The sequence below is a fragment of the Heloderma suspectum genome, chromosome 4 (assembly GCF_057233095.1).
Source record: "Heloderma suspectum isolate Gila_16-S chromosome 4, 16-S_ref, whole genome shotgun sequence".
In the NCBI taxonomy this organism is placed as follows: domain Eukaryota; kingdom Metazoa; phylum Chordata; class Lepidosauria; order Squamata; family Helodermatidae; genus Heloderma; species Heloderma suspectum.
Genome location: NC_139461.1, coordinates 229,377,752 through 229,390,516, shown reverse-complemented (window position 1 = coordinate 229,390,516; position 12,765 = coordinate 229,377,752). Strand labels below are relative to the sequence as shown.

The 12,765-nt window shown below is 44.6% G+C and overlaps 1 protein-coding gene across 3 annotated transcripts in view; it reads right to left on the bottom strand.

Moving 5' to 3' along the window:
- The window catches only part of BEND5 (BEN domain containing 5), a 1,382,785-nt gene that overhangs the window by 527,730 nt on the left and 842,290 nt on the right, over positions 1 to 12,765 (bottom strand). For 2 of the 3 annotated variants that reach the window (XM_084852551.1, XM_084852553.1), the window contains one exon: positions 10,074 to 10,287. The exons of the other annotated variant lie outside the window; for it this stretch is intronic. In XM_084852551.1, the coding sequence (XP_084708677.1) occupies positions 10,074 to 10,287 (214 nt within the window). The remainder of the gene's footprint in view (positions 1 to 10,073; positions 10,288 to 12,765) is intronic. 3 annotated transcript variants of the gene reach the window in all.

Here is a 12,765-nt window from a genome sequence, read left to right as displayed (position 1 = left end):
GTTGCAACTCATTGACAGAATTTAAAAAGTGGATTTAGAGAGGGGCAGTTGATGCACAGAACACTGATCAGAAAGCTAATTTTGTGCATGCGCACCTGTGGATCATGAACAAAATTATGATACACCAGGATATTTTCAGCTAAGATTTAATGCTACAATACAAAATGCCTGATTGACTGGTGTTTTGAATCTCAAGATACTTACGTTGAAGTGGGCTATGCATCTGGGCTATAATCAATCCTAGATTTTGTCCTAGGCCTAACATTTAAATTAATTAAAATAAAAGGCTAATGCTACACTTTCCTAGGAGTAAGTCCTGGGGAATTTCATCTGACTAAACTTGCTTAGGATGGCACTGAGAGACTTACAGATAGACAAAGGGCAAGGAAGGCTAACACATGTTTATACTTCCCACCTCTGAACTCTTGCTTTCCTGGCCAAATGCAGACATGTCCATTTGATCACAGAGCCATAGTCACATGAGCAAGGTCCAGAGAAAATCAATGGTCTTGTTACCTCAGTGTTTCCTTTCTCCTGAAAGTAGCAGGTTCCCTAGTCATCCTTGCCTCTTTTTCAGCTTACTTGTCTAAATCACACTATTGGGTATGGTATGGTAGGCCAAAGGAAGTAGAAGTTCCAATGCTAAACAAATGTGTGATCTACTGTGATCTACTCCAGCAGCACATTTTTGTGACAGACTAAGAATTCTGGAACCTCTCTGACAGGCTTCAGGAGATAAACAGGATTGAAACTGAACTGAAACTGAAACAGGGTTATGTTAGCCCACAGAGTCCATTTGAAAAAGAAAATTTGGTAAAAAGAGTCCATTCTTCCTTCCAAGCTAAGTGGTTGCATCTTTAATAAACCAAAGCCAAGGAGGATCAATAGCAGCTGTCTTGAAAAAGAGGAGGTAGTCCAGAAACTAAAGCCATTGTAATATTTGATACTGATTTAGGAAAAAACAAATGAACCCTCAATAATTTGGTTCCTGAGACACAGCTTAACGGATTATGCCCCATTACTCTTAGTTCCTTAGCACTCAACTTAAAATATATTATACCTAGATATATATTGTATTTTCTATAGTGGTATAAACCACTGTGAATGCTAGCTATTACTAATGGTACTAATAAATGGCTTCTAACCTGCTTAACGAACTTCAGCTTTATCTAGCATTTTTTCCAGTAGCTGTTTATTGCTTCATATGTTAGAAAACCACAAAGATTCACTTAATTAACACGTTTTATTACACTGTTAATGCACCATATTAAAGTTATGACAATTAACTATTCTGCATACTTTGCTGTGACACCTTTCAGAAGTTTCATAAAAGGTTATTTTTCAGTGACAGGGTTTACAATATTTGTGTAGCGTACTTTTTAATAACTTCCTTAAAATAAACTACACAATAGGGACTATTAAACTGCAAGACATATTAGCCCTATTAAGGCCTAACCATCTTTTAAAGATGTATTTGAAGGAAGCTATTTTAGAACTAGAGAATAAAAGTAAGAACTACTTCAAATATAAATTTTATGAGCTCTCATTTTGAAATGCAAAATTACTTGAAAATGAAAAAATATATTAAAAATTCTAGTTATACTCTAAGCTGAAATGGGCAAATGCCAATATGTATTAAAATGAGATTTGAAAGAGCTGGAAAAAGCATGGCTAAAAATGGTCTTCATATTTAAACACTAACAGATGAATTGTGATCAAGGCAAAAGACTTCCCATTCCATCTCTGTAACAGAAGACTGAATACTGAAACCGAAAAAGCATCCGCATCCAAGCGCACAGAGGATTAAATCCAGCATCATGCTAGAGGAGGTCCACTAGAACAAGACTTTCTCTCTCTCTCTTCTAACCTGCAGCCCTCTGCACAGCCCTAAAATCTATTCTGGGGGGTTTCCCAGCTACCCAAAGCAGATTCAGAGTGTGCGGGGGGCTGCTGGAGGAGGGGGGTGACCCCCTCCCACTTCTGCTGACAAAACTGCTTCCATTGAGGAATGACAGTGTTGGATCCAACCCAGAATGATTCAAGTAATTTCTGAGTATTATCAGAATCCACATGTATTTATTTATTTATTCATTACATTTATATCCTGCCTTTCCTCCTCCTTAAAGAACTCAAGGCGGCATACAAAATCCTCCTCTTCTCCATTTTAGCCTCACAACAACAACCCTGTGAGGTAGGTTGGGCTGAGAGTCTGTGACTGGCCCAAAGTCACCCAGTGAGGTTCCATGGCTCAGTGGGGACTAGAACCTAGATCTCCCGACTCCCAGTCCAACACTCTAGCCACTACACCACACTGTACTGGGTTTTGCCATTTTATTACCATCATGATTGTAGGATTCCCTTATGACCACTGCCCCCTGCTCAAGTTAAAGACTGCCTTGCCATAGTAAAAAACAGCCCAATAAATCTTGACGCGCATATGCATCTGGTCCAAGCACATGGTTGTATCAGTGATTATGAATTTCCTCCTCCTATGCTGCAATGATTGTGAGTGTTCTACTGATTTCACTAGAATCCCATATACAAAATAGTCTGAGCAGGATCACAGCTTAAGAATGGTTTAAAAACAGCTTTAACTCCAAAGTTACAAGGCCACAAAAATACTCAGAAACAATTCTGTCTCTGAGGATTTCAGCTATTGCTGGGGATTGAGTAAAATCTCCATCCCACCACCCTACGAAGATTAGTCCTAGAGTTGTGAACACAAGATAGTCAATTATTGCCTAACTAACCCTGATGCTACTCAAAATCTTTAAAAAAGAACGCTTTGGGAGAGAGAAAAGAGCTCCTAGCTATTTGGTTCTCCTGGTTTATCTCCAAGTATTAGGAACACAGGAACTTCCTTATAGTGAGTCAGATTGTTCATCCATTTAGCTCGGTATTGTTTGTGCTGACTGGCAGTGGCTCTCCAGGGCTTCAGAAAGGGTCTTTCCTAGCCTTACCTGAAGATGCCAGGGATTGAACTTGGAACTTTCTGTGTGCAAAGCGTATACTTTGCCACTGAGCTATGGCACTTCCCAATGCTAAGGCCTTCTTAGCAACAACTGCAGAGTTTTAAACAATGTTTTTCTTTCCTTGATTGAGAGCTAGTGAGGTTGCTTCCACACCACTCTCAGTAACTTCTGAAGGAGCAAATCCCTATGCCAATGACATCCTGACCCATGGACCAGCAAAGCTGGAGGTATGTGTGAGAGCCAATTATGTTGCCAGTCCTACCATTGTGATTTTCTTCAAACAATGGACACATACAGTCAGGGCCAGAAATACTGGAACAAGGATAACTGTTTTGGCAGCTGGCCTCTGTACACCACCACACTGAAGTTGAAAGGAAACACACCCAGATGGGAGCGAAGTCAGGACTTTCAGCTGTAATTCAAGGGGGTTGACAAAAGTGGGCACTAACCATTCAGGAAGGACAGCCAGTGGCGTATACACACACCCATCAGTGGTGGCTCATAAGTAATGGAACAAACCAACATGATTTCAAACTTAAGGATCGCCTTTAATACCTGGATGAAAATCCTTTGCAGTCAATGACTGCATGAAGTCTGGAACCCATGGACATGACCAAATGTTGAGTTTCCTCCCTCGAGATGCTTTGCCAGGCCTTTACTGCAGCTGCCTTCAGCTGCTGCTTGTTGGTGGGACTTTCTGCCTTCAGTCTTGTCTTCAGTAAGTGAAAAGAATGCTCTATTGGGTTGAGATCAGGTGACAGACTTGGCCATTGAAGAACACCCCACTTCTTTGCCTTGAGAAACTCTTGGATAGCTTTTGCTGTATGTTTTGGGTCATTATCCATCTGCAATATGAAGCGGCGTCCTATCAGTTTGGCAGCATTTGGCTGAATCTGAGTAGAAAGTATAGCCCTATACACGTCAGAATTCATCCTGCTGCTTTTATCAGCAGTCAGGTCATCAATAAACACCAGTGACCAGGTTCCATTGGCAGCCATACATGCCCATGCCATAACACTGCCTCCACCATGTTTGACAGATGATGTGGTATGCTTTGGATCATGAGCTGTTCCTTTCCTTCTCCATTCCTTTCTCTTCCCATCATTCTGGTACAAGTTAATCTTGGTTTCATCAGTCCAAAGAATCTTATTCCAGAACTGGGCAGGCTTTTTTTAGGTGTTTGCTGGCAAAGGCTAATCTGGCCTGTCTGTTCTTGAGCGTTACCAGTGGTTTGCACCTTGTTGTGAAGCCTCTGTATCTACATTCATAAAGCTGTCTCTTGACTGTAGATGTTGACAATGACATGCCTACCTCCGCAAGAGTGTTCTTGACCTGGCTAGATGTTGTGAAAGGGTTCCTCTTCACCATGAGCAGAATTCTGCAGTCATCCACTTTAGTTGTCTTCCATGATCTTCCAGGCCTTTTGCTGTTGCTGAGCTTTCCAGTTAATTCCTTCTTTTTCAGGATGTTCCAAACGGTTGCACTGGCCACTCCCACAGTTTTTGCTATCTCTCTGATGGGTTTATTTTGTTTCCTCAGCCTAATGATAGCTTCCTTCACTCGCATGGACACCTCTTTGGACCTCATATTGCGAGTTCCAGTGAACAGCCACCAAATGCAAATGTAACACTCAGAACCACCTCCAGGCCTTTTATCTGCTTGATTGGTCATGGGGTACCCAGGAAACAGGCCACACCTGCCCATGCAGCTGCTTGTCAGCCATTCGTTCCATTACTTATGAGCCACCAACGATGGGTGTATGTGTATGCCACTGGCTGCCCTTCCTGAATGGTTAGTGCCCCACTTTTGTCACACCCCTTGAATTACAGTTGAAAGTCCTGACTTCGCTTCCATCTGGGTGTGTTTCCTTTCAACTTCAATGTGGTGGTGTACAGAGGCAAACCGCCAAAACAATGATCCTTGTTCCAATATTTCTGGCCCTGACTGTATATGCCTACATGAGTGCTCATAGTAACAGATGGATTGGGCCTTGCCCTTTCTAACTATCGGCGAATTTGGATGTGCACTGATAATTAGTGAATACACTAATTTTCTTAAGCTGCATTACTCCCTACAAAGCAGTCATATACAATAGACATTCATATCCTTAGGCATCATTCAGGCAGTGTGAGACTTGGATCATGCCAAAACAAAAAATGTTTGAGGGCACTCTCGTTACCTCTTCCTGGTACAAAGTGATGGTGTACACATGTACGCACATCAAGGCACAGTATGTTATAACAGGCTAGCATTAAAAGTCAATTCAGCATAGTTAAAGGCACATCTGAATCCATAAAGTATACCATCCTTAGAGTATTATGTACAATCAAATCCCACTGAAATTAGAGAGTTGGGCTTCACACTGAACGCAGTGGGAGTTACTTCTGAGTAAACATGTATAAGATTGTAATATTAAGTGTATTAAGTGCTTAAGTCCTACCGAATATAATTATTTTTTAACTGTGCTTAATATTCCCCAGATGACACCCAAAACTTAAAGATCTCTGAGCTATAGTTCCTTGATTAAAGCAGATAGGTACCATTTATAAAGGTATTATCAAAGAAAATGTCATATTAGTTTTATTTTCAGAATCAGGTCTTTTTGTTCAAATGTCAGATTAAGTATGGCAGTTCCTTTTTACTAATCAAATTGCCTTTAGGTACCTATTTTCCTCTTAAAATGGACTGTAGTTACAACGGCATTTTGAATGAAAATTTGGGGATTGGAGAAGACTTCATGTCTACATATATTTCATATGTAGAAGCTGTAATTTTGTAATGATATTATAGGGTTTGTGAGAGACACTCGTCACAAAAGTCTCAATGCATACAATGATTAATTAAGGACACAATCCTGTACTTGAGATCTGCTAGTTGAGAGCCACAGCATTTGGTGCAAGGCCTGCTATGTTGAAAGAACACAAGATATGCTGCTATCAAAAGAACATAAGAAGAGCCATGCTGGATCAGAACAAGGGTCCATCTAATCCAGCATTCTGTATCATAACAGATATGCCAATGAACCACTCTACCAGTAGAGCTGTTCTACTAATGAAGATACGTCAGTAGAATGGCTAATGGGATGGAATTGTGGGTGGCACAAGGAAGAAAACACTTATGCCATAGTATATATTCCTCCAGACCATGGCCATGCTTTATAATAGAGGAGGAACTTTAGACCAGTCCTGGACTTGGCACAAGGATTTGCCTCCCACTGAATACAATGGGTGGGGGTGGGGGTGGGGGTGGGGGGAACAGCCGCCCCACATCAACAACCACACTGCCCACATTGCCATGACAGAGCCTAGGGTACCCTTTGCCAACTTTGGACTACAGCTCCCATCATCCATGACAATTGTGAATGCTGGCTGGTGCTGATGGCAGATGCAGTCCAAAACAGCTGGAGAGCACCCAGTTGGGGAAGGCTAACCTAGGATATGGTGCTCCAGTATATAAAAGCTGCAGAGACAGCCCATAACTCTGATGTCTATGAGTGCAGCATGGGGTTATATCTCTCTGGTCTTGAAGACCACACACACAAAGCTCACAAAGGAGAACTATGGTGAGGGAAAACAGCGAGAAAGAGCTCCCTGCACTAAAAAAGAAGTACTTTGCACAAACAGCTTGTCTCCTGAACATGTATGGGAACCTGGGCACATTGCTAATACTTCTTGGTCTAGAACCCTCACAGGTACCTAGCCTTGGGACCCCAGAAACAAACACTCAGCAGCAACCCCCACTTTGTTCCACCATCAGGAAAGAGCAGCTCACATGGTTCAGCAAGAGAAGGTTACAGTTAAGCTGTAATGTATAACTGCTTCAGCTGGCTTCCCTGTTTCGCCCCACCCCCTTTGCTATGTGAATACTGTGTCTTGTCTGACCTGTACCGCTCCAACACGCTCCCCCACACACACCAGTGGTGAGCAGTGTTCCCCACTCACAGAGAAGGCATTCTCTCTCTCTCTCTCTCTCTCTCTCTCACACACACACACACACACGTTCTCTGATGGCAAAGGCTAGGCACTTCATTCCAACCACTGCTGCTGTTGGCACAATCAAGGATGCATGCAGTAGAGCAGGCTATTGCCCCCCCCCCCCACACAGAGTTCCACTGCAACTCCCAAGGGGGAAGGGGGTGAGTACATTCACAGTCACTGCAGTCTCCCCACTATGGGGGTGGAAGGCTGAGGTAGGTGCACTGACTGAGCACTCAGGTGGCACCGCTCCCTCTTCTCTCTCTCACTCCCTCACAAGCACCTACTATTCATCCAGGTTCAGGGACTATTTGTGCCAGCGACTGACTAATACTGCCTTCAGCTGGCCTCAGGATGGGGCTCTGAGGAAGGTAGTCAGGGAGCTTGATGGGCTCAGGAGCGGTGCACCCTCCACTGTCTGCTCACTCAGGTTCCCTGGACTGTGAGGGAGCAGGCTTCTCGGTACACAAATGGGATGGGTGTATACAAAGCAATCAGATGGCAGAGGGAGGGGAGCAGGGGGAAGAGCAATTTCATTACATTTCTTATATTTCTATACTGCCCCAGAGCCGCAGCTCTCTGGGTGATTCACTGGGTGGTTCGCTCTCCAGGAGAGGACTGGACATGTGAGTTGTCAGGAGGAATGGGTGAGCCAAAGAGTGAGCTGGCCCATGCTGGAACCAGTCTATAGGTCCATGAAGTGCTCTTCCTGACTGGCTAAGTTTGCCTGCACGTGGGAGGTCCTTCTCCAACTGTCCTAGTGTGTCTTGGGTTTGAACCCAAGACCTTCTGCATATAAACCATGAGTTGTTCCACCCTGCCAGGGCTTCCCCTGCATTCCTCGTGCTCCAGACATCTATGTCTGTGCCTGGGGGTGGGGGAAGACAAATGCTCCATGATGTGTCTGGCGACAGTCTGCTGTTGTGGATGAGTGGTTAGGGAACTGCTCAGTGGAGCTTGCAGTGTGGGTGACAGTCCCCGGAAAGTCCCTCCTTTGTCAACGACATTACTTTTTTCCCCAGGCATGCAAGCAGTGAGTGAACCCCCACTTCCTCCTAGTGGGGCTCGAACCCCTGTCTCCTGCTTCCCAGCCCCACACCCTATGCCAGCATTCTCCAATGTGGTGCACTCCAGGTGCTTTATTCACTTATGTTATTTTATTTACAATCTTTGTATAACTCTCCACATCCAAAGATTTCGGAGCGGTGAACAGCAGATGGGATAAAAGAATAAAAACACCATGTTAAAATAATTAATTTTTAAAAAAGAAAGAGTTCTGATAAAACCAACCGCAGCTGGTCAATCAAGGAAGGCCTCTCAAAATAACAATGTTTTCAGGAGGTGCTGGAAGCAACGCAACGCTGGTGCTTGCCTGACCTCCAAAGGCAGGGAATTCCATAGGAAGGGGGCCACCACAGTGAAAGGCTCTTTTCCTGGTGGATTCCAGTCAGGCCATGTGTCCATGTGGAAGCACCAAGAATATATACCCTCTGATGACCTCAGTAACCAGGCAGGCTGGTAAGAGAGAACGCACTCTCTCAGGTATCCTGGTACAAAGTTGTTTAGAGATTTGTACACTAGTATTAGAACCTTAAACCTGGTTCAGTAGCGAACAGAAGGCCAGTGCAGTTCCCTCAGCAAAGGAGTTGCATGCTGAAAAAAGGCAGCTCCTAACAACAGCCGAACTGCTACATTCTGCCCTAGCTCCAGCTTCCAGACCAGCCTTAAGGGCAGCTCCACGTAGAATGCATTGCACTAATCCAGTCTTGAGGTTACTAATGCCTGTACCACCGTGGCCATGCTATCCCTGTCCAGGAGCTAGTGAACCAGCTGAAGATGGTAAAAGACACTCTGAGTTGCCGCAGCCGCTCCAGCGACAGTAATGGATCTAGGAGTACCCTCGAGACTATGAATCTGATCTTTCAGAGGGAGTGCAACCCCATCCAGAACATGCAACAAGCCTATCTGCTGGACCAGGGAACCACTCACCCACAGGGCTTCCATCTTGCTAGGATTCAGTTTCTTAGCCCTCATCCACCCCATTACTGAGTCTAGACACTGATCCAGGACTAGCACAGCCTCTCCTGATTCAGATGTCACAGGGAAAATAGAGCTGTATGTCATCAGCATACTGATGGCATTTGGCTCCAAACCTCTTAATGACCTCTCCCAGTGGCTTCATATAGATGTTAAACAACACTGGGGACAAGATGGTATCCTGCATAACCTTGTAGCTCACTTGCCAAGGGGCCCGAGGAATAGTCACCCAATGTTACTTTCTGAAATCAGCCCTGTAGGTAGGACTGGAACCAGTGTAACACAGTGTCTCCAATACCCATCCCATGGAGTCAATCCAGGTGACCACAACTTCCATTAGCCCCAACCAGCACAGCCAATGGTCAGAAGGGCACCAAGTTGGAAAAGGCTGCCCTACGCACTAAGCCTTTGGAAGCTGCTGCCACCAGTGTGGATCAGCTGTTCTCCTTGTATAGTCTGGCCCTTCCTTTTGGCTGCTTGGGAAAACAGTCAAGACCTTGGGTGGGTCTTGAACCCTTGTCCTGGGTGGGTTGTGTACACTCTGTAAAGGCATCTGTGTTGCATGGGGTCTCCTCCCTTCACTTTCTGTGCATTGTGAGGAGTATAAGGGATTGAAAAGCCTACTTGGAAGGACTTGCAGCAACAACCGGGATTGTTACTCACTGTGCCACTGAAGCTGACTGAGTAGGGGTGCACTGGCATCATTGTGGATGTTGTGATACAGGGGTGTTTGCTGGGGGCAGGCCCCCATTGACCTCAGCCCATTGACTCCTTCTGTGTATGGGCAGCATTCAGTGCCACTGCGGGTACAGTCCCGATTGTGGGAACAAGTGCAATGTTTTCAGTGACACTGGGAGGAGGGGAAGCATCTGTTGTTTTTATGCTATTTTTGTATTTTCTGGCTGTGTTTTCCACTCCTTTTCTGGGCTGCATGCATAAGGCAAAGCAGCTTTCCCACCTGCATGGCAGCAGTATATCCCCCCCGCCTTCCCTGCGTAACTGGAGTATAGGATTGATAAGTCCACAGCTTATAGCAGTTTGTGAGGACAATTTCTGGTGAAGAGAATATTACATGCTTCAAATAACCTACCTCTGACGATGCTTAATTTATGAGGTGACAAAGGTGGTTTGGGAACAGCGTCTTTCTTTTTTTTGGTTGCAACTCCTGTAACACTTCTGTTCTTGAGAACATCTGTTCCCCAGATCATAACTGCTAAGTTTTTTGTATACTTTGAATCTCCCTGCGTTACTTGCAGCTGGTGCCATTTCTCCTCATCTACCCAGATGCCACTGCCAAGATGGACCTGAAGGGTAAATTAAACAGCAGTCAGTTTACAACTGGGATACAGCACCCAGTCAGTGGTAACTAAGTGATCTGCTTAATTGTTCATAAATACCAGCCACTATATTTAAAAAATAAACACAGTGATCTGTAATATCTCAAGAGTTAAAACAATAAAATATTAGAATCAACCTGAATCAATGCATTCTGTATAGATCATGAAATGAAAGCACGTAAATGTAAAAATGCAAGTTGCTTACCTGCAACTGTAGTTCTTCAAGTGGTCAACTGTGTATTCACACAAATGGGCTCTGCATCTGCGCCGAGTCTTGTTCAAGAAACTTCTAAAGCTGAGAAATGTTTTGGTGGGAGCCCTCCCCCACCATTCACTGCATATGCCCCAGTGGGTTCCCGCCATTTCCTCAGCTCCTTGAGACCACCTAGTGTGGCCTCAGATCCGAGGGAAAAATCGTACCTCGGCACCAACGTTGAATTCAAAATTGACACCAAAGTAGGGATAGTGAGTGGGTTGTGTGAATGCACAGATGACCACTCAAAGAACTACAGTTACAGGTAAGCAACCTGCATTTCTTCTTTGTGGTCTCTGGGCATCACACAGATGGGCGATTAACAAGCTCACTTACTGGTGGTGGGTAGGTGTCTCACGACAAGACTGAGAGCACAGCTCACACAAAAGCAGTTGGAACGTGCCCTGACATCCAGTTTGAAATGCTTTACAAACGTTGAGGGTTTTGACCACGTCGCTGCTTTACAGAAATTCGACAGTGGTAGACCTTTGCCAAAGGCTGTAGACATGGCAACGCCTCACATGGAATGCACCCAAACATGAGATGGATGCTCCAAGCCTGATAAGTCATATGCTAAGCCAAGAGTTTGCACCATCCAAGAGGCTAGCCTTTGGGAAAAAACAGGGAGGCCTTTTTTAGGACCACCATAGCAAACAAAAAGTCATTGTGTCTTACGAAAAGATGTTGTCCTCAACTTATAAAAGGCTAGTGACCTCCTCACATCGAAAGCATGTAAGTTCATTTCTAGATCAGAAGGTGGATCTGAGATTGATTCACTTGGAAATCAGAGACCACCTTTAGTAGCAAGTCAAATGTCTGGTCTCAGGTCAACCCTGTCTTTATGAAAGATCATGTAGAGATGATCCACACACAAGGCACAAATTTCACTGACCTGTCTAGAAGACGTGATGGCAACCAAAAAAGCCACCTTCCATGTTAATAACCAAAGGTCCATAGTAACCATAGGTTCAAAAGGCTTTGAAAGAAGGGCGTGCAACACAACAGAAAGACTCCACTGATGTACTAGAGTTCTTACTGGAGGTGCCGAATTCTTTAGGCCCCGCAGAAACTGATGAGTAGTAGGATGAGCGAAAAGAGAAAAACCTTGAATTTGCGCTCTATAAAAAGAGAGAGCTGCTAAATAAACACTTATGGATGAAAGTTTTAAACCTTTTTGAAACGAGTCAAGCAAGAACAAAAGAACATTTTCAATCGATCCCTGAAGGGGTTCAAAACCATGGAGAATTGCAAATTTCAAAAATGACGACCACTTAGCTTTATAGGACTGACACATAGCCAGCTTCCTAGCTGCATCCAAAACTGCCTGAACTTCCAGTGGAAGCCAAGCACCAGTACCCACTGCCGAATCCTCCAGACCATTACATTCAGGGTGTCGAGATCCAGGTGCCAGATCCTGCCTCGGTCCCGCGAGATCAGACCTGAAGTTTGTGGGAGATGCAGGAACCACCTTTTTTTGACAGACTTAGCAGGACTGAAAACCATGGCTCCTCAGCAGCAGCAATGGACCAATCGAAATGCAATCCATCCCATCATGTGCTAATTTTTTTGGAGCACCCTCAAGAGAAGGGAAATTAAGGGAATAGGTAAAACAGTTCCCCACGCCAGCAAGGGAGACGTCTATCATCAATATCCACATGGGGGATGGTTGGATGAAGGGAACTCCCCGACATAAGTTGTGTGGCTGCATCCACCATAGGGGGGAATTTGGTATCTCGTCTGGAACTTTCAGATGACAATGTCGTGCACTGGAGGTGGAATTGAAGTTTCAGAGCAACCAGTTCTGTAATGGTCACATCCGAAGCCTTGACCAATGGACAACTATGACTGTTGCCGCCATGTGCCCTAGCAACTTTGGATAGTGTGAACGGTGATCCGTCAACGATAGAAAATGGTCTCCGTGAGAGCAATCAGTTGATTTTGCTGCTTTCGCAGGAGATACGTGCGTGCAACTGTCGAATCCAGCAGTGGCCCTATGAACTAGAGCCGTTGTGTTGGCTTCAAAGATGACTTCTCCCTGTTGATGTACAGGACCAATGCTCCCAGAAGATTTGGAATAATCTCGATGGCATGACAAAGTGCATCCTCAAAGTCCAAGAGGAGAGGCCAATTGTCCACGTAAGGGCAGACTTCAATATCCTGAAGCTGGATATACACACACAACCCCCATGAAT